Below are 22,887 nucleotides of genomic sequence, written 5' to 3'. Positions count from 1 at the left end.
CCAGCATGCATGTACATAAAATGACGTTATTCAGTATGCTCTGACGCTTTGCTGCCATGGCATTTATATAAACTTTGTATGACTGGCTGGCATTCTGAGGGGCGAAGTGAATGCCGTTAATAGCAACCCTGCCAAATTATGAAAACCTACCGTATTTCCAGACCATAGGGCGCACTGGATTATAGGGCGCATTAAAGGAGTCATATTATTATTATTGTTTTCTAAATGTAAAACACTTCCTTGTGGTCTACATAACATGTGATGGTGGTTCTTTCGTCAAAATATTATTTACGTGGCTTCGACAGCGTCTTCTCCCCGTCATCTTTGTTGTAGCGGTGTAGCATGCAAGGACGGGAGTGGAAGAAGTGTCAAAAGATGGAGCTAACTGTTTTAATGACATTCAGACTTTACTTCAATCAATAACGGAGCAGCATCTCCTCATCCGGAAACAACAACGCCGGAACTCTAATAACTAAAGTTCCTTGGGTGAATAATGTAAACTCACTACACCGGTATGTTTTAGCGCTTTCATGGCGAGTTTACTGACAGATATAAGTAAGAACTTTACACTACTTTATATTAGAAATGGTAACAGCGGAGGATGAATGTCAATTAACAAGAAGATAGAGAAAAAGAAGAAGCTTATCGACTACGGCTTCGGCACAAACTACAAAGGCGGACACGCGCAATTTTTCAGGATTTATGCAGATCCCAAATACAGATCAGCAGGTACCAGAACATTAGAAAAGTTGCTTTTGCATAATATTGCGAAACATAACGCCAGATATGTCTTACCTTATACACACACCATAATAATACTCGTATGTTGAAGCGCAGTACAATCCATCAAGCAGTGCGGCTTCGTAGCTTACCAAAGTCGTACTACAACATTTTGATAGATTTTCCAGTGCCGTGTGTAATGTTCAATATTGTCAATGGAACATACAAAATGTTGGTGTTGTTTATATGAGTCATATTTCCATCATAGTTCAGTCTACATGTATCTCTTATGTTTGACTGCCATCTACTGGTCACACTTATCATTACACCATGTACCAAATAAAATTTATTTGAGGTCGGTAAGCACAACCAGAATTATTCCGTACATTAGACGCACTGTCGATTTTTGAGAAAAAAAAAAGATTTTAAGTGCGCCTTATAGTCCGGAAAATGCGGTATTAGTGATATTTTTATTATAACTGCTAATGCAGACAAACTATTTATAGCGGCGCCGTGATTACAGAGAGCTAACTAGCTTGTGTGGCGATGTTAACATCATAGGCTGGTGAGCTGCTGAAAGTTTATTCTAGATCATAAATAATACCGCTCACCTTTATAGTAGAAGGATGAGGACATGATCCGACAAATTGATCGACTTTGGCTTCCTATTTAGACCCGGAAATGGGGAGGAAGACACAAAAAGACGCTTGGTTCCACCCGCCTTTTTCTTTGCGGGAATTATGAGTCATTCTTTATCGAAGTGAGAATATAACAACATCCTAAGAGTCTGCATTTTAGTGAGAGCAGACATTGTACAGTAAGTGATGATTAAATGTGTTGGTTGGCTCTCATAATGTCTGCAGTGAGTAGTAATTAGTGACGTCGAAAGAAAAAGCAAACGTGATGCATTTTTAAATGAATGTGCCGCCATATTTTTGTTTTACATAAGGAATGTGAATGATAGGCAAAAAAAAGGGCAGTTCCCTTTTTTAAAAAAAAGTGGACAGAAGGGAAACCCTAATTACCAAATCATCTTGATAATTCCCAACAAGGAAGACATTGCACAATCCAAAAGTCTTGAAAAAAAGCATCAAATAAAAGATTATCAATTAATTTGTATTTGACTGCGTGAAAAAAGTATTTGCTCTAAAATCTCTCGGATGACAAACCCTCGTCGCCAAGCACAGAGGACACAGCTGTGACTTGTGTTGTTCACCAGAGAAGGATTTTGCCGCACTTCTCTTCACAGATACTCTCCAAATCCTGGAGGTTTCCAGGTGGTTGCTTGGCAACCCAAGTTTTAGCTTCCACCATCAATTTTATTTGAATGGAATTGAGGTTTAGGGTCTGGCTTAGCCACTTCAATAGCCTATTGTGCTTGTTTGTGAGCCACTCCTGAATGCGAAGTGACACTACAGTACTACTTCTAACTGACTCCCTTCCACTCGTCAATGCATCCCTGATGTTCGATTTAGCAAGCTCCCACATCGCAAATGTGAACAAGTCACCAGACAAAAGAGATAAAAGTAAGGCAGGATGCCATGTGTGTCTTAGAAAGCTCAAGAGACAAGATGTCCTACTTTCACTGAGGCAGTCACAAAGGTGTTGGTTGACTAGGAGCGTTAAACGGAAATTGAGATGGCCATCTATTAAAAATTATAAATAAATTTGAATTGAGTAGTTGATGCAATGTTTGGATGAATAATTTTGAGAGCAATTGTACAAACCCCGTTTCCATACGAGTTGGGAAATTGTGTTAGATGTAAATATAAACGGAATACAATGATTTGCAAATCCTTTTCAACCCATATTCATTTGAATGCACTACAAAGACAAGATATTTGATGTTCAAACTCATAAACTTTTTTTTTTTTTTTTTTTGCAAATAATAATTAACTTAGAATTTCATGGCTGCAACACATTGCAAACAAGTTGGCACAGGGGCATGTTCACCACTGTGTTACATCACCTTTTCTTTTAACAACACTCAGTAAATGATTGGGAACTGAGGAAACTAATTTTTGAAGCTTTGAAAGTGGAATTCTTTCCCATTCTTGTTTTATGTAGAGCTTCAGTTGTTCAACAGTCCGGGGTCTCCGCTGTCGTATTTTAGGCTTCATAATGCGCCACACATTTTTGATGGGAGACAGGTCTGGACTGCAGGCGGGTCAGGAAAGTACCCGCTGTTGTAACACGTGCTGAATGTGGCTTGGCATTGTCTTGCTGAAATAAGCAAGGGCGTCCATGAAAAAGACGGCGCTTAGATGGCAGCATACGTTGTTCCAAAACCTGTATGTACCTTTCAGCATTAATGGTGCCTTCACAGATGTGTAAGTTACCCATGTCTTGACTTTGAAGCCGCACCGCTTGATGGATTGTCGACCTGTTACGGCTACTGTAGTCAGAGATACAAGTATTACTATGGTGTGTGCATAAGGACCGCAAAATTGCACCCATTGGCAGACATATTATCTGGCATTTTGTTTCACAACAGCTATTTGGGATCTGCATAAGTCTTGAAAATTTGCGCCAGTGTAGTCCGTGCTGATGCCGTACTTGATAAGCTTCTTCTTTTCCTCTATCTTCTTGTTATGGGACATTCATCCTCTGCTGTTGTCATTTCTAATATAAAGTAGTGTAAAGTTCTAACTTATATCTAACTATGGAAGCGCTAAAAACTACCGGTATAGTGAGTTTACATTATTCACCCAAGGAACTTTAGTTATTAGAGAGTTCCGGTCGGACGATTTTTCACGGGACACATTTCCGGTGTTGTTGTTGCACTAGGGGTCAAATGCAGAGAATAATCTCGCCACACCTAGTGTGTGTGTGACAATCATTGGTACTTTAACTTTAACTTTAACTTTTAGTGAGCCACGGATGAGGAGATGCTGCTCCGTTATTGATTGAAGTAAAGTCTGAGTGTCATTAAAACAGTTAGCGCCATCTTTTGACACTTCTTCCACTCCTGTCCTTGCATGCTACACCGCTACAACAAAGATGACGGGGAGAAGACGCTGTCGAAGGTGAGCCACGTAAATAAGACCGCCCACAAAACGGCGCATCCTGAAGCGAATTGTCAAAGTGTCTTAAAGATGATCTGTAAAACATCATGTATGCAACATTTTGACCAAAGAACCACCATCACATGTTATGTAGACCACAAGGAAGTCTTTTACATTTAGAAAAAATCATAATATGACTCCTTTAATGCACCTTATGTATGAAAGAAGACCTGAATAGACCCGCTCATCGGCAGTGCGCCTTATAATCCGGTGCGCCCTATGGTCTGGAAAATACGGTACAAATATTTTGAGGTATGAGCAGTGCCTGCCTTTTGTTATGCTTTAAGCTGCAAGCATACATTTGAGTTCCACTGCCAGTTATTGCCCACAGCCCGATATTGACCCAATCCTGCCCTCCAACCACCAAAACTGAGAAAGTTAGAGAGGAGGAGGAGAAGACCCGAACGACACGCACCCAATCACAAAAATAAACCATCAAAAACAAGACCAACCCTGTAGGCAAACCGACCAGGCAGTCCCACCACAGCACCCTCAGTCGGCACCACTCTGAAGCAGAATCCAGCCTCCGTGCCACGACAACATTCAAACCGCAAACTACATTTATCCATGAAAATATGGAGAAGTTACGGGATGCCGTTTCAGCTTGTTCTGTCTCGTGACTCGACAAATTAGCACTCGCCGTGCTCACTGGATCTTACGCCTATACACAGTCTTGTCATTGTCTGTTGCTGTCAACTCTCTGTCACTCAAATGCAATAAATAAATAAATACCATATTATTATATTACTTCATAAAACTATTGTAGTTATTTGTAGTAGATTATGTTATTGTTTTTCAAACAATTTTCATTTAAAAGTTAGCTTTTTTCTATATAAAAGGCATGCTATACAGTACAGGCCAAACGTTTGGACACACCTTCTCATTCACAACACAAGTAATGGTCCCAACCCCATTGATAAAGCAAGAAATTCCCCTAATCAGGCACACCTGTGAAGTGAAAACCATTTCAGGTGACTACCTCTTGAAGCTCATTGAGAGAATGCCAAGAGTGTGCAAAGCAGTAATCAGAACAAAGGGTGGCTATTTTGAAGAAACTAAAATATAAAACATGTTTTCAGTTATTTCACCTTTTTTTGTTAAGTACATATTTCCACATGTGTTCATTCATAGTTTTGATGCCTTCAGTGACGATCTACAATGTAAATAGTCATGAAAATAAAGGAAACACATTGAATAAGGAGAAGGTGTGTCCAAACTTTTGGCCTGTACTAGGGCTGGGCGACATATCGATATACTCGATATATTGCGGGTTTGTCTCTGTGCGATATAGAAAATGACTATCGCGATATTGGAGTATACGTTCTCACGCAGTTGCTTTTAGCTGCGGGGCATTACACTACAGGCTCTTCTCACTCTTTCTTGTCTCTCCTCCTCACAGAGACATAAAACAAGCGCACCTTCTTACATACGTCACATACTGTCACGCGTGCAACGTCATACGCCCTTGCCGAGCAGAGAGGTAGCGGCATGGGTAAAGTTAACTGTGATGCTAGTGGAGCGGTGCGAGTGGTAAAACGAGAGAAAAAAGGTGCCAATCTGATAACAAATGGAGGAACAAGAATTAATTCCCAAGAAAAATAGCAGGGGGTCCATCGTCTGGCGGTGGTTTGGCTTCAAGCGGAAAGATGTTGAACAGACAACCGTAATATGTCAAGTATGCGGCATAAGCGTTGCTACAAATGTAGCAGCACTGCTAATTTGTAGCATCATTTGAAAAGTCACCTGCTAGAGAATGACGAGTGCTTGAAACTCCGCATGTCAACATCTCCGTTCGGTGCCACACCAAGAAAATGCCGAAGCAACAATTTCCAGATCAACACCGTATGAAAAAACTAGTCAACAACAGAAGGAGATAACGTCCACAGTAACCTACCACATAGTGAAGGACATACACTATTTGATTTCCTATTATGCAGCAATTTTTATTTGACAGTTATTGAAATATCTTGTGTGACATCATGCACAAAAGTGCACTTTATTTGTTTTAAAACAAGTACACTTTAATTGAGTGTTGTTTTGATATGTCATCCTAGTGACATCAAGTGCACTAATAACTTGTTTTAAAATGCCTCTGACAATCTTGCACTTTCTGTTTTGAAATGACATGAATGTTTGTGCCACTTCTTAATAACTGTTTAATAAATACACTTTTGGTCAATTGACTTAGTTGTGATTTCCCTCTATGCATGAAAGTTTAAAATGAGCATATATTAATGCAGTATGAAGAAGAATGTTTTAATGTAGACACATAGAATCATCATACTGCTGTGATTATATGCATCAAGTGTTCATTCAAGGCTAAGGCAAAATATCGAGATATATATCGTGTATCGTGACATGGCCTTAAAATATCGAGATATTAATAAAAGGCCATATCGCCCAGCCCTAGCCTGTACTGTATAATAAAATTGTGATGTTTGGATGGAGGGCAAGCACAGATTAAATTGATTTCAATGACAGGGGCTAGTTTAAAGGGGAACATTATCACCAGACCTATGTAAGCGTCAATATATACCTTGATGTTGCAGAAAAAAGACCATCTATTTTTTTAACCGATTTCCGAACTCTAAATGGGTGAATTTTGGCGAATTAAACGCCTTTCTATTATTCGCTCTCGGAGCGATGACGTCACAACGTGACGTCACATCGGGAAGCAATCCGCCATTTTCTCAAACACCGAGTCAAATCAGCTCTGTTATTTTCCGTTTTTTCGACTGTTTTCCGTACCTTGGAGACATCATGCCTCGTCGGTGTGTTGTCAGAGGGTGTAACAACACGAACAGGGACGGATTCAAGTTGCACCAGTGGCCCAAAGATGCGAAAGTGGCGAGAAATTGGACGTTTGTTCCGCACACTTTACCGACGAAAGCTATGCTACGACAGAGATGGCAAGAATGTGTGGATATCCTGCGACACTCAAAGCAGATGCATTTCCAACGATAAAGTCAAAGAAATCTGCCGCCAGACCCCCATTGAATCTGCCGGAGTGTGTGAGCAATTCAGGGACAAAGGACCTCGGTAGCACGGCAAGCAATGGCGGCAGTTTGTTCCCGCAGACGAGCGAGCTAAACCCCCTGGATGTCTTGGCTCACACCGTCCCTTATGCCACCGAAGATGATCAAGAGAAGAATATCGACCCCAGCTTCCCTGGCCTGCTGACATCAACTTCAAAACTGGACAGATCAGCTTTCAGGAAAAGAGCGCGGATGAGGGTATGTCTACAGAATATATTAAATGATGAAAACTGGGCTGTCTGCACTCTCAAAGTGCATGTTGTTGCCAAATGTATTTCATATGCTGTAAACCTAGTTCATAGTTGTTAGTTTCCTTTAATGCCAAACAAACACATACCAATCGTTGGTTCGAAGGCGATCGCCGAATTCGTCCTCGCTTTCTCCCGTGTCGCTGGCTGTCGTGCCGTTTTCGTCGGTTTCGCTTGCATACGGTTCAAACCGATATGGCTCAATAGCTTCAGTTTCTTCTTCAATTTCGTTTTCGCTACCTGCCTCCACACTACAACCATCCGTTTCAATACATGCGTAATCTGTTGAATCGCTTAAGCCGCTGAAATCCGAGTCTGAATCCGAGCTAATGTCGCTGTAGCTTGCTGTTCTATGCGCCATGTTTGTTTGAGTTGGCATCACTATGTGACGTCACAGGAAAATGGACGGGTGTTTATAACGATGGTTAAAATCAGGCACTTTGAAGCTTCTTTTAGGGATATTGCATGATGGGTAAAATTTTGGAAAAAACTTCGAAAAATAAAATAAGCCACTGGGAACTGATTTTTAATGGTTTTAACCCTTCTGAAATTGTGATAATGTTCCCCTTTAAGAGACGAGTATTTTGAGTTAGAATACACTGAGCTGGTAAGTTGAGGTAGTCAAATACGTTACTTACCAATGCATGAATAAGTCCCATATGGTCTTTCATGACTGAATGCTTTATTTGTGGACCCATTCAGATTTGAAGTAATGATGTTCCTCTATACTTTTGTACTTATACTCCTTGCGAGTGTAGAAGAAAGTGTGGTCGAACAGATAGTTTGACGTTGACGAGACGTTGACTCTTTTACATCTTGAGAAGAGTGTTTTAATAATGCATAGACCAGAGGTGTCAAAGTCGTTTTCACTGAGGGCCACATCACAGTTGTATTTGGCCACAGAGGGCTGCTTCTAACAGAAAATTATTACAGAATTCTTTAAAGCATTTTATTAGTAGATTTTTTTTAAACTAAAATGTTAAAAAAATATGGTAAATTGCAATAATTTCACCTCAAAATGTAGTGTATATTACTGTAAATTGAAAAAAAAAACATACTGCTGTTTTTATGGTAAAAAAAAGCAGCTAAGTTGCCAGAATTTTACTGTAAAATTTACATTTGCTTTTTTTACAGAAAGTAAAAAAAGCTGCAATTTTACAGTAAAATGTTGGCACCTGAGCTGCCAGTTTGTTTGTTTTTACCGCAAATCAACAACCATAGATTTTTCAGTGTATTACTGTAAATGCCAAAACGGCACCACAGTTTATTACAGTAAAAAAAAGTACAGTTTTTTTTCCATTTCGAGAAAAATGCTGTAAAAACCACAATAAATTTCACAATTTTACCATGAAATCTATTGCTACTTTTACATTGCACAATTTGATGGATAACTTGCTTTGAAATCATTATTAGTATTTTTTTCTACAAACCCCGTTTCCATATGAGTTGGGAAATTGTGTTAGATGTAAATATAAACGGAATACAATGATTTGCAAATCCTTTTCAACCCATATTCAGTTGAATGCACTACAAAGACAAGATATTTGATGTTCAAACTCATAAACTTTAGTTGTTTTTTTTGCAAATAATAATTAACTTAGAATTTCATGGCTGCAACACGTGCCAAAGTAGTTGGGAAAGGGCATGTTCACCACTGTGTTACATGGCCTTTCCTTTTAACAACACTCAGCAAACGCTTGGGAACATTTTTGAAGCTTCTCAGGTGGAATTATTTCCCATTCTTGCTTGATGTACAGCTTAAGTTGTTCAACAGTCCGGAGGTCTCCATTGTGGTATTTTAGGCTTCATAATGCGCCACACATTTTCAATGGGAGACAGGTCTGGACTACAGGCAGGCCAGTCTAGTACCCGCACTCTTTTACTATGAAGCCACGTTGATGTAACACGTGGCTTGGCATTGTCTTGCTGAAATAAGTAGGGGCGTCCATGGTAACGTGCTTGGATGGCAACATATGTTGCTCCAAAACCTGCATGTACCTTTCAACATTAATGGCGCCTTCACAGATGTGTAAGTTACCCATGTCTTGGGCACTAATACACCCCCATACCATCACAGATGCTGGCTTTTCAACTTTGCGCCTATAACAATTCCTCTTTGGTCCGGAGGACACAACGTCCAGTTTCCAAAAACAATTTGAAATGTGGACTCGTCAGACCACAGAACACTTTTCCACTTTGTATCAGTCCATCTTAGATGAGTTCAGGCCCAGCAAAGCCGACGGCGTTTCTGGGTATTGTTGATAAACGGTTTTCGCCTTGCATAGGAGAGTTTTAACTTGCACTTATGATGTAGCGACCAACTGTAGTTACTGACAGTGGGTTTCTGAAGTGTTCCTGAGTCAATGTGGTGATATCCTTTACACACTGATGTCGCTTGTTGATGCAGTACAGCCTGAGGGATCGAAGGTCACAGGCTTAGCTGCTAACGTGCCGTGATTTCTCCAGATTCTCTGAACCCTTTGATGATATTACGGACCGTAGATGGTGAAATCCATAAATTCCTTGCAATAGCTGGTTGAGAAAGGTTTTTCTTAAACTGTTCAACAATTTGCTCATGCATTTGTTGACAAAGTGGTGACCCTCGCCCCATCCTTGTTTGTGAATGACTGAGCATTTCATGGAATCTACTTTTATACCCAATCATGGCACCCACCTGTTCCCAATTTGCCTGTTCACCTGTAGGATGTTCCAAATAAGTGTTTGATGAGCATTCCTCAACTTTATCAGTATTTATTGCCACCTTTCCCAACTTCTTTTTCACGTGTTGCTGGCATCAAATTCTAAAGTTAATGATTATTTGCAAAAAAAAAAAAAAAAAAGTTTATTAGTTTGAACATCAAATCTGTTGTCTTTGTAGCATATTCAACTGAATATGGGTTGAAAATGATTTGCAAATCATTGTATTCCGTTTATATTTACATCCAACACAATTTCCTAACTCATATGGAAACAGGGTTTGTAGTTTAAAAAATGGTTTGAATGTTTGATGATATATTTTTGCATAATTAGACAATATTTAAGTTAACATCATTTGCGATTACATGGAGTACATTTCTTTTTTTTCTCCCAAAATAGAAAGAAATAATACATTTAGTAATAACAGTTACACTACTTTATTGATTCATACTATTTCCAGGCTTTCGAGGGCCAAACAAAATGAAGTGGCGGGCCACATCTGGCCCCCGGACATTGAGTTTGACACCAGTGGCATAGATCCTTTCAATCACATTTATTTTAATTTTTTTTTATTGATATCTGGCTTTTATATTTGGCTCATAACCTTTATAATCGGCCAAAACCTGCACAGCTGGAAGTAAATAGACAGTATCCATATGGGAACTTTACCCATTAAGTGTCTCTAGGTCACGTGGTTGCAACTCAGTAAGATGGTTCTTGATCGGAATTCCAATGCAAGAACTTCGCTTCCACTGATGTCAAACATTGATGAGAACTCACAGCGTGATAATGAGAATATTTATTTGACCCTTTAATTTCCCATATGATTCTCAAGCCCCCTTGGCATCATCTCTGACTATCCAACTGTTTAACTATGTTTGCCCTGCATGGCTTACTTAAGGAGAACATGTCTTCTTAAAGAAACACTTGCCTCCTTTTTTGCCCAACACTCCGCTGCTACTGTTCCTGTGACAGCCTCTGCATATTAATGCAGCAGCAGCACAGGAACGGCTTTTCAGTGTGTGCCACACAACCATCCTTTAGTTTCACTGTTTCCTCCCGAGTTTAACAAGCTGGTCCTACTGCTACATACTGGGTGGCAGCGGCATGTTTCCAATTAAGTAGTGATAAACCAGCGACAGGACTACTTTCAACAATGGCGGGTGAGGGATCAGCCAAGGAAAATGTTTGGTTGAAAGCGGCGATTATTAATTTTTTCTAACTCTGCCTTTGTCAGAAGGTGAAGTACTGAGCCAATTATCTCTGACCTTCATCTTAACTATTCCCTCATACTACCCAATCATCATTTTCCAATGGTGAAAATACAAGAAAAATGTGATATTCCGCCACATGCCAGCAGAAACTTTTAATAGGACAAATACACCTGATGGTGCAGCGAGAGTACACCGACATTCAGTGTGATGTGATGTATGAAACATGGTCACAAAGGTAACTACAGGGTAACCTGCTAAGGTCTGTCCCGTTTATATCGACTTGCCCAATTAATACGTGGTGGACCACTTGTGTCGACTTCAGATTGGAGTGGAGAGCCAAATCAGCCATTAAAAAAAAAAAAAAAGGGGGTCGTTTTAGTCCACATTTTCAGTATTAATATTATTAAAACATTATACACTTAAAGGCCTACTGAAACCCACTACTACCGACCACGCAGTGATAGTTTATATATCAATGATGAAATCTTAACATTGCAACACATGCGAATACGGCCGGGTTAGCTTACTAAAGTGCAATTTTAAATTTTGCGCGAAATATCCTGCTGAAAACGTCTCGGTATGATGACGTCAGCGCGTGACGTCACGGATTGTAGAAGACATTTTGGAACAGCATGGTGGCCAGCTATTAAGTCGTCTGTTTTCATCGCAAACTTCCACAGTATTCTGGACATCTGTGTTGGTGAATCTTTTGCAATTTGTTCAATGAACAATGGAGACAGCAAAGAAGAAAGCTGTAGGTGGGAAGCGGTGTATTGCGGCAGGTGTTGTGCCGGATAACGCACCCCCGCCGTAGAATGGACCCCTTGACTGTTGTGCCGGATAACACAGCCGGTGTTTCATTGTTTACATTCCCGAAAGATGACAGTCAAGCTTTACCATTGGCCTGTGGAGAACTGGGACAACAGAGACTCTTACCAGGAGGACTTTGAGTTGGATGCGCAGACGCGGTACCGTGAGTACGCATGCAGCTGCGGCTTCCAAACATTTGATCGCTTGCCCGTACGTGCGTGCCGCTATGTGCATGTCACGTACGTAACTTTGGGGACTTTGGGGAAATATATGTGCTGTATGAACTTTGGGGAGGTGAACGGTACTTTAGGCTGTGGGATTGAGTGTGTTGTGCAGGTGTTTGAGTTGTATTGGAGGGTTATATGTACGGGAGCGGGGAGGTGTTTGTTATGCGAGATTAATTTGTGGCATATTAAATATAAGCCTGGTTGTGTTGTGGCTACTAGAGAATATATATGTCTTGTGTTTATTTACTGTTTTAGTCATTCCCAGCTGAATATCAGGTCCCATCCGCCTCTCACAGCATCTTTCCTATCTGAATCGCTCCCACTGCCCTCTAGTCCTTCACTCTCACTTTCCTCATCCACGAATCTTTCATCCTCGCTCAAATTAATGGGGAAATCGTCACTTTCTCGGTCCGAATCGCTCTTGCTGCTGGTGGCCATGATTGTAAACAATGTGCAGATGTGAGGAGCTCCACAACCTGTGACGTCACGCTACTCGTCTGCTACTTCCGGTACAGGCAAGGCTTTTTTATCAGCGACCAAAAGTTGCGAACTTTATCGTCGATGTTCTCTACTAAATCCTTTCAGCAAGAAAATGGCAATATCGTGAAATGATCAAGTATGACACATAGAATGGACCTGCTATACCCGTTTAAATAAGAAAATCGCATTTCAGAAGGCCTTTAAAACCTTTAGCATATCCGTATGTGGAATTAGATGATGGAATGGATTAGGGCTGCAACAACTAATCGATTAAATCGATTATAAAAATAGTTGCCGATTAATTAATTAATTAACAGTCAGTTGCTACAGAGCTCCAAACTTCATGTGACCTTCCAATTAGCCCACGTACAGTACGCAGAGAGCTTCATGGAATGGGTTTCCATGGCCAAGCAGCCGTATCTAAGCCATACATCACCAAGTCCAATGCAAAGTGTGGGATGCAGTGGTGTAAAGCACGTCGCCACTGGACTCTAGAGCAGTGGAGATGCCTTCTCTGAAGTGATGAATCACGCTTTTCCATCTGGCAATCTGATGGACCAGTCTGGGTTTGGAGGTTGCCAGGAGAACGGTACATTTCGGACTGCATTGTGCCGAGTGTGGAATTTGGTGGAGGAGGAATTATGGTGATGGGTTGTTTTTCAGGAGTTGGGCTTGGCCCCTTAGTTTCAGTGAAAGGAACTTTGAATGCTCCAGGATACCAAAACATTTTGGACAATTCCATGCTCCCAACCTTGTGGGAACAGTTTGGAGCGGGCCCCTTCCTCTTCCAACATGACTGTGCACCAGTGCGCAAAGCAAGGTCCATAAAGACATGGAGGACAGAGTCTGGTGTGGATGAACTTGACTGGCCTGCACAGAGTCCTGACCTGAACCCGATAGAACACCTTTGGGATGAATTAGAACGGTGACTGAGAGCCAGGACTTCTCGACCAACACCAGTGTGGTGCTTTTGGAAGAATGGTCGAAAATACCTATAAACACACTCCGCAACCTTGTGGACAGCCTTCCCAGAAGAGTTGAAGCTGTAATAGCTGCAAAAGGTGGACCGACATCATATTGAACCCTATGGGTTAGGAATGGGATGGCACTTCAAGTTCATATGTGAGTCAAGGCAGGTGGCCAAATACTTTTGGCAATATAGTGTATGAATGGTCAGGATGGCACAGGGAAGCGAAAGCAAACTTGCGGTTGTTTTATTTTAATGCACTTAAAACTGCACACGAGAGAGAAGAGGAAAAGAAGAAGCTCACTCACCTCCTTGCTTACTCCGGTCAAGATAGATGGAGACCCTTCTGGCCAAACCTGTAAGCAAACGGAGAGCAGATGGAAGGGAGGCATGCAACAAAGCAAGCAACAAATTAGCACAGACAAAATAAAATGCACGCACACAACACAGCGTTCCTTCTTTCCATTCACATGGCAGAGGGATGAACAAGGCTTCTGTGTCCCAACAAAGAAATTCCTAAATGGCAGGGTAGACAAGGGGCAGAAAGAGATGCCCCATTGTTAAAAATGCCGACATGTGAGTCTTCAGCCTTAAAACCTGACAGAAACAAATCCAAATGGTTTTACCGCAGGGAGAAAGGCTGCTGAATAAGTCTGGAAGTGAGCCAAAACCTGGGGCGCTAAATAAAACTCTGCCAATTCATGAGCATCAAATGATTTTTGCAAGACTGCGGATGTGTAATTGTATTAATAGTGGAAACACGCTGCCTTGTTCAGCCTCTCAAAACAAGAAGAACCATTAAAAAACAAGCAGAGGAACAACAGAAATGGTTATTGCTGAATGAATAAAGAGAGCACAGAGGAGTCTTTACCAGAGGGCAGGGATGAGATGGGATCAGAATAATGAGTGGGAGCCCACAGAGGAGATTTAGATTTTGGCAGCACAAAGTGACCTGTGTCATTTTTAATTAGCTTTGACGTTATTGCGTTTACTGAAGCTATGCTCCAAATGGAAAAATAACGCAAAGTTCTAAAAGGCAATTTGTGTAGAAATTGCTGAAGTGGAACTGAAATCCTGTGAGGAATATGTTGAATTCTGGAAGGTTCAAAGGATCCTAAATGTTTAGAATAGCATTAATGTTTTAGTGTTGTATTGCTTGGATTTACATGACATCATGTGGGGCTCATTAAATATCTTCTCAATGGGTACTTGGCGCCATTTAGCCTTTCTCCAAGAAAAAGGAAGTGAAGTGAATTATATTTATATAGCGCTTTTCTCTAGTGACTCAAAGTGCTTTACATTGTGAAACCCAATATCTAAGTTACATTTAAACCAGTGTGGGTGGCACTGGGAGCAGGTGGGTAAAGTGTCTTGCCCAAGGACACAACAGCAGTGACTAGGATGGCGGAAGCGGGGATCAAACCTGCAACCCTCAAGTTGCTGGCACGGCCGCTCTACCAACCGAGCTATAGCGCCCCAAATGCCCTATGTTGGCCTTGTTTTCGGCTGTTGGAACCGTTCAAATTGTAAAAATGTTCTTTAGAGTTCCTCGAGAAGTAATGAAGAAGGGCGGAAGAGTGCAAGATTTTACAAAATGACAATGAGAAAAGTGGCATGCACTCTAATCCAAGGGAACATAGTCGAAGAATGCACAAGTTTGCAGCGATCACTTCGTTAAAGGTTTGTTTGATATACTTTTAACATTTACTGTTTACCACTTAAGTACAAAACCCAAAACCAGTGAAGTTGGCACGTTGTGTAAATGGTAAATAAAAACAGAATACAATGATTTGCAAATCCTTTTCAACTTATACTCAATTGAATAGACTGCAAAGACAACATACTTAATGGTCCAACTGGAAAACGTTATTTTTTGCAAATATTAGCTCATTTGGAATTTGATGCCTGCAACATGTTTCAAAAAAGCTGGCACCATTAATGCTGAAAGGTACATACAGGTTTTGGAACAACATATGCTGCCATTTAAGCGCCGTCTTTTTCATGGACGCCCCTGCTTATTTCAGCAAGACAATGGGCGTGGCGCAGTGGAAGAGTGGCTGTGCGCGACCCGAGGGTCCCTGGTTCAATCCCCACCTAGTACCAACCTCGTCATGTCCTGAGCAAGACACTTCACCCTTGCTCCTGATGGGTGCTGGTTAGCGCCTTGCATGGCAGCTCCCTCCATCAGTGTGTGAACATGTGTGTGAATGGGTAAATGTGGAAGTAGTGTCAAAGCGCTTTGAGTACCTTGAAGGTAGAAAAGCGCTATACAAGTACAACCCATTTATTTATTTATTTAATGCAAAGCTACATTTAGCACGTGTTACAACAGCGTGGCTTCGTAAACAAAGAGTGCGGGTACTTTCCTGCCCCGCCTGCAGTCCAGACCTGTCTCCCATCGAAAAAGTGTGGCGCATTATGAAGCGTAAAATTCGACAGCGGAGACCCCGGACTGTTGAACGACTGATGCTCTACATAAAACAAGAATGGGAAATAATTCCACTTTCAAAGCTTCAACAATTAGTTTCCTCAGTTCCCAATCATTTGTTGAGTGTTGTTAAAAGAAAAGGTGATGTAACACAGTGGTGAACATGCCCTTTCCCAACTACTTTGGCACGTGTTGCAGCCATGAAATTCTAAGTTAATTATTATTTGCAAAAAAAAATAAAAAATGTATGAGTTTGAACATCAAATATGTTGTCTTTGTAGTGCATTCAATTGAATATGGATTGAAAAGAATTTGCAAATCATTGTATTCCGTTTATATTTACATCTAACACAATTTCCCAACTCATATGGAAACGGGGTTTGTATATATGAAAAAAAAAGGGAAAAGTGTGAATTTTTGAGATGTTGAAAATTGTTAGTCTTTAATGTCCTTAATGAGCTGAGTGTCTTCATGTGGGAATGCTTTAAATGTGGAACTTGTATAAATAATTTCTATGTGTGTTAAAGAAAATGTTGGAATGTGTCAATAACTGTCCATCAAGTTGGGAATGAGTTGGATATTATGACATTGGAATGGTTAGATGCGAGAGCGCCAGCTAATATTTTTATTAGAGTAATCTTACCTTGTTCAACTAATTGCATAAATGACACTTCCCGGCCTCAATGTGTATTTTAGGGAAAATTGTTTAAATTATTATTTTCTGCTTGTCATAAGCTTCCTTCTATTATTCTAATAAATGCGCATCATTGATACTAAAATTGCACTTTTAACATGTGCGCATAAAAAAACACTCCAAAAAGGAAAGGCCATGTAAAAATGCCCCTCTGCCAACTTTTTTTGCAATGCGTTGCTGCCATTAAATTCTATGGTTATGATTATTTGCAAAAAAATAAGTTTCTCAGTTCGAACATTAAGTATCTCAGTTTGGGAACTGAGGAGACCAATTTTTGAAACTTTTCAGGTGGAATTCTTTCCCATTCTTGCTTGATGTACAGCTTAAGTTGTTCAACAGTACGGGGGTCTCTGTTGTGGTATTTTATTATTGGTATTTTTCATATTGCGCCACACATTTTCAATGGGAGACAGGTCTGGACTACAGGCAGGCCAGTCTAGTACCCGCACTCTTTTATTACAAAGCCACGCTGTTGTAACACATGCAGAATGTGGTTTGGCATTGTCTTGCTGAAATAAGCAGGGTCGTCCATGAAAAAGACATTGCTTGGATGGCAACATATGTTGCTCCAAAACCTGTATGTACCTTTCAGCATTAATGGTGCCTTCACAGATGTGTAAGTTACCCATGCTTTGGGCACTAATACACCCCCATACCATCACAGATGCCGGCATTCAATGTTGGTTTTCTGCCTTACCGCTTACGTGCAGTGATTTCTCCAGATTCTCTGAAACTTTTGATGATAATACAGACCGTACATGGTGAAATCCTTAAATTCCATGCAATAGCTGGTTGAGAAATGTTCTTAAACTGTTGGACAATTTACTCATGCATTTGTTCACAAAGTGGTGACCCACGGCCCATCATTGTTTGTGAATGACTGAGCATTTCACGGAAGCTGCTTTTACCCAATCATGGCACCCACCTGTTCCCAATTAGCATGTTCACCTGTGGGATGTTCCGAATAAATGTTTGATGAGCATTTATCAACTTTTTCAGTTCTTTTTGCCACTTGTGCCAGCTTTTTTGAAACATGATGCAGGCATCAAATTCCAAATGAGCTAATATTTGCAAAAAATAACAAAGTTTTCCAGTTCGAACGTTAAGTATCGTGTCTTTGCAGTCCATTCAATTGAATATAAGTTGAAAAGGATTTGCAAATCATTGTATTCCGTTTTTATTTACCATTTACACAGCATGCTAACTTCACTGGTTTTGGGTTTTGTACATTTATGCATGAATGCACTTCACAGTCACACAATTTCACAATCGAGAAAAGGGAGCAACTCTAAACTGTTTGTACCACAAACTGCCGCTGCACCTCTCAAACAAACTGGAGTGTCTTATTATGCTAAAATGGACCTCATCGACAATAAAATGTGGCGCAGAGACGGACTTGGTCACCAAGTGCACACGCAGCAGTCAAAAGAGTCAGAGAGAAAATGAGGCACACTGTGGAAGCGGACAAGCCTCTTGAGGCAATTTGTGTCACAATACAGCTACTGTATGCTTGTTAGTGCGCCGCCTTGTGCCAGGTCCCTGCAGCGACTATGTGGCTCTCACTTTATGTGCACACAGCGAGGGGCCAACACCTCTGCACTGATAATACACTCGCTCATTAATACACTCACTCCTCCTGGTCACAAGAAATTAGCCAAATGTTTGCCTAATTGAAAACACGTAGTGGAGATGCTGTATGAAAAGGCACATCACACATGAAGATGGTAATGGATGCAGATAATGCTTTCATTGTTTTATGAGAACATTTTTACTGCAGCTGAAGAGAAAAAAAAGCCACAACACAAAGCAGAAGCGTGACTGCAGTCAGCCACAAAGCAAATGCTGTGGCCACAAATTATACATATTACATCAAATGAAACACAAATGAGATTTGCGATTATTATTATAATTTTTTTTTTTTTTTTTAAATACTGCTCTTCTCCTCATTTGAATGGCTCACTCAACTTGACACGTATTTGTAGTTCAGCAGAACACATTTATGTCCACACCGCTCTACTGACTGAGGCTGACACAAGCAAAGTTGAAACTAGCCATTATTTGGACTTTTACTTGTGACATAAAGAGATCAGGCAATGATGAAAATATTTAAAAAAAAAATTTTTAGATCTTTTTTCTCCAATTGTTATTGTGTGAATGCTCCAAAGCATATGGTTTTCTACACCAAAATTCATCTATTTCTTCGTCTTCTCCAGATTTTGGCACGCTCTACCTTCCACATTTTTCACCCTATTCAAACCGTTCCAACTTCAAACTGTACAGCCTCCACGTGAATCGCAGGCTTTCCCTTGACAAATTACAAAAATTCCCAGATTTCCCGTAATCCTAGGTTTTACGGGCAATTTTCCTATTTAAAATGAATTGGCCATTTTTCAAGCTTCCACCATTTCGACATTTTTCAATCAATTCAAACCATTTCACCTTCAACATATTCCACTCATTCTGGAAATTCAAACTATTATTTTGCTTGTTCAAAAAAATTCCAGGAATTTTTTTTTTTTTCTAACCCTTTTTTCATCTACTCCATCCACATTTTTCAACCCGCTTCAACCGTTCCACTGTCCAAACATTTCTCTAAATCAGGACAAAAAACAAAGTTGTTTTTTGAACTGGAAAAATTCCCAGATTTCCCAGCATTCCAGGTTTTCCGGGACATTTTCCCCTTTTAAAATGAATTGGCCATTTTTCAAGCTTCCACCGTTTCCACATTTTTCAACCTCTTCAAACCATTCCACCTTCAACACATTCCATTCATCCTGGAAATTGAAACTATCATCATTCCAAGTTCAAAAAAATTCCAGGAATTCTCAGAATTCCCTTTTTTTTCCAAACCCTTTTTTCTGGCGACTACTCCTTCCACATTTTTCAATCCGCTTCAACCGTTCCACTGTCCAAACATTCCTCTAAATCAGGACAAAAAACGAAGTTGTTTTTTGAACTGGAAAAATTCCCAGATTTCCAGGTTTTCCGGGACATTTTTCCCTTTTAAAATGAATTGGCCATTTTTCAAGCTTCCACCATTTCCACATTTTTCAACCTCTTCGAACCATTCCACCTTCAACACATTCCATTCATCCTGGAAATTGAAACTATCATTATTCCAAGTTCAAAAAAATTCCAGGAATTCTCAGAATTCCCTTTTTTTCAAACCCTTTTTTTCTGGTGACTACTCCTTCCACATTTTTCAACCCGCTTCAACCGTTCCACTGTCCAAACATTTCTCTAAATCAGGACAAAAAACTAAGTTATTTTTTGAACTGGAAAAATTCCCAGATTTCCCAGCATTCCAGGTTTTCCGGGACATTTTTCCCTTTTAAAATGAATTGGCCATTTTTCAAGCTTCCACCGTTTCCACATTTTTCAACCTCTTCAAACCATTCCACCTTCAACACATTCCATTCATCCTGGAAATTGAAACTATCATTATTCCGAGTTCAAAAAAATTCCAGGAATTCTCAGAATTCCCTTTTTTTCAAACCCTTTTTTTCTGGTGACTACTCCTTCCACATTTTTCAACCCGCTTCAACCGTTCCACTGTCCAAACATTTCTCTAAATCAGGACAAAAAACTAAGTTGTTTTTTGAACTGGAAAAATTCCCAGATTTCCCAGCATTCCAGGTTTTCCGGGACATTTTTCCCTTTTAAAATGAATTGGCCATTTTTCAAGCTTCCACCGTTTCCACATTTTTCAACCTCTTCAAACCATTCCACCTTCAACACATTCCATTCATCCTGGAAATTGAAACTATAATTATTCCAAGTTCAAAAAAATTCCAGGAATTCTCAGAATTCCCTTTTTTTCAAACCTTTTTTTTCTGATGACTACTCCTTCCACATTTTTCAACCCGCTTCAACCGTTCCACTGTCCAAACATTCCTCTAAATAAGGACAAAAAACTAAGTTGTTTTTTGAACTGGAAAAATTCCCAGATTTCCCAGAATTCCAGGTTTTCCGGGACATTTTTCCCTTTTAAAATGAATTGGCCATTTTTCAAGCTTCCACCGTTTCCACATTTTTCAACCTCTTCAAACCATTCCACCTTCAACACATTCCATTCATCCTGGAAATTGAAACTATCATTATTCCGAGTTCAAAAAAATTCCAGGAATTCTCAGAATTCCCTTTTTTTCTGGTGACTACTCCTTCCACATTTTTCAACCCGCTTCAACCGTTCCACTGTCCAAACATTTCTCTAAATCAGGACAAAAAACTAAGTTGTTTTTTGAACTGGAAAAATTCCCAGATTTCCCAGAATTCCAGGTTTTCCGGGACATTTTTCCCTTTTAAAATGAATTGGCCATTTTTCAAGCTTCCACCATTTCCACATTTTTCAACCTCTTCAAACCATTCCACCTTCAACATATTCCACTCTTTCTGGAAATTCAAACTAGCATTATTCCAAGTTCAAAAAAATTCCAGGAATTCCCAGAATTCCCTTTTTTTTTCCAAACCCTTTTTTCTGGCGACTACTCCTTCTACATTTTTCAATCCGCTTCAACCGTTCCATTGTCCAAACATTCCTCTAAATCAGGACAAAAAACGAAGTTGTTTTTTGAACTGGAAAAATTCCCGGATTACCCAAAATTCAAGGTTTTCCGGGACATTTTTCCCTTTTAAATTTAATTGGCCATTTTTCAAACTTCCACCGTTTCCACATTTTTCAACCGATTCAAACCATTCCACCTTCAACATATTCCACTCATCCTGGAAATTCAAACTATCATTATTCCAAAATAAAAAAAATTCCAGGAATTTTCAGAATTCCCTTTTTTTTCCAAACCCTTTTTTCTGGCGACTACTCCTTCCAAATTTTTGAATCCGCTTCAACCGTTCCACTGTTCAAACATTCCTCTAAATCAGGACAAAAAACAAAGTTGTTTTTTGAACTGGAAAAATTCCCAGATTTCCAGGGACATTTTTCCTTTTTAAAATTAATTGGCCATTTTTCAAACTTCCACTGTTTCCACATTTTTCAACCGATTCAAACCATTCCACCTTCAACACATTCCACTCATCCTGGAAATTCAAATTATAATTTTTCCTGGTTCAAAACAATTCCAGGAATTCTCAGAATTCCCTTTTTTTCCAAACCCTTTTTTCTGGTGACTACTCCTTCCACATTTTTCAACCCACTCCAACCATTCCACCGTCCTCTTAATCAGGACAAAAACAAAGTTGTTCGGATTCGTAGTTTGGGGGCCCCTGATATACACGATGTAACAAAGTTACCCCTGCATCCTTTAATGTTTTTGTATGTGATCCTCAGTGAAAAAAAGTTTGGACAACCCCGTGTTGAAGTGAACATAAGTGACCTTATGCTAACAGACACAGGCGCAGAAAAGCATCAAGAGTAAATCAAATACATAAGATGGCTTCTTTCCAACTCAGTTTGCACTGTGGATGTCACACACCGGTGCAAACATTTAAAAAACATTTGCCAACGTCCCAACCTGAGCAAATTGCGGCGAGGTGTCAAATGCACGTTAAACACGACAGCAACACCCCAAAAAAACATAATGCCAGTCTAAAGTGACACACAAACTATATACAGTCCTACAACACCCACAACAATGATCTTAAAGCAAGCCGACAGTTAAACAGGCATGTCAGTTATGACTGATGAATTATTCAATGACATGTGTCACATGATATGACAGCTGCCAACGGGGAGCAGCAGAGAGTTATATTGGTGCAGACTGATGGAAATGACTATAGAGTAGACCTGCTCACAACCGGAAATTATTCAAAGCGCTTCACTTTTTCCCCCACATTTGAATGTTACAGCCTTATTCCATTTTGGAATAAGGCTTTTCTTTTTGTTTTCATTTTGTCCTCAGAATTCTATAGAGAATACCCAAAATGACAATAATTTTTTTTTAAGCAAATGTATTACAACTAAAAAATCCCATGTACATAAGTATTCACAGCCTTTGCTCAATACTTTGTTGATGCACATTTGGCAGCAATTACAAGTATTTTTTAATACAATGCCACAAACTTGGCACACCTACAATATCTTTGGGCAGTTTTGCCCATTCCTCTTTTGCAGCACCTCTCAAGCTCCATCTGGTTGGATGGGAAGCATTGGTTTCCATCCAAGACGTTCCTGTGAAGTGAAGCATGGTGGTGGCAGCATCATGCTGTGGGGATGTTTTTTTTAGCAGCAGGAACAGAAATACTAGTCAGAATAGAGGGAAATATAAATGCAGCAATGTACAGAGACATCCTGTATGATGAAGAGCTTGAGAGGTGCAGCAAAGAGGAATATATATACTACTCACTAA

The 22,887-nt window shown here is 40.0% G+C and overlaps 1 protein-coding gene across 6 annotated transcripts in view; it reads right to left on the bottom strand.

The window, feature by feature from the left end:
- rptor (regulatory associated protein of MTOR, complex 1) overlaps nucleotides 1–22,887 on the bottom strand; it is a 442,693-nt gene that overhangs the window by 37,726 nt on the left and 382,080 nt on the right. For 4 of the 6 annotated variants that reach the window (XR_009818028.1, XR_009818029.1, XM_061988411.1 and 1 more), the window contains exon 30: nucleotides 13,772–13,819. The exons of the other annotated variants lie outside the window; for them this stretch is intronic. Coding sequence is in view for 2 of the 4 variants with exons in the window: in XM_061988411.1 (XP_061844395.1) it covers nucleotides 13,772–13,819 (48 nt within the window). In the remaining 2 variants the exon portion in view is untranslated. The remainder of the gene's footprint in view (nucleotides 1–13,771; nucleotides 13,820–22,887) is intronic. 6 annotated transcript variants of the gene reach the window in all.

Source organism: Nerophis lumbriciformis, linkage group LG27 (assembly GCF_033978685.3).
Source record: "Nerophis lumbriciformis linkage group LG27, RoL_Nlum_v2.1, whole genome shotgun sequence".
NCBI lineage: Eukaryota > Metazoa > Chordata > Actinopteri > Syngnathiformes > Syngnathidae > Nerophis > Nerophis lumbriciformis.
This window is presented reverse-complemented; position numbering and strand designations above follow the sequence as displayed.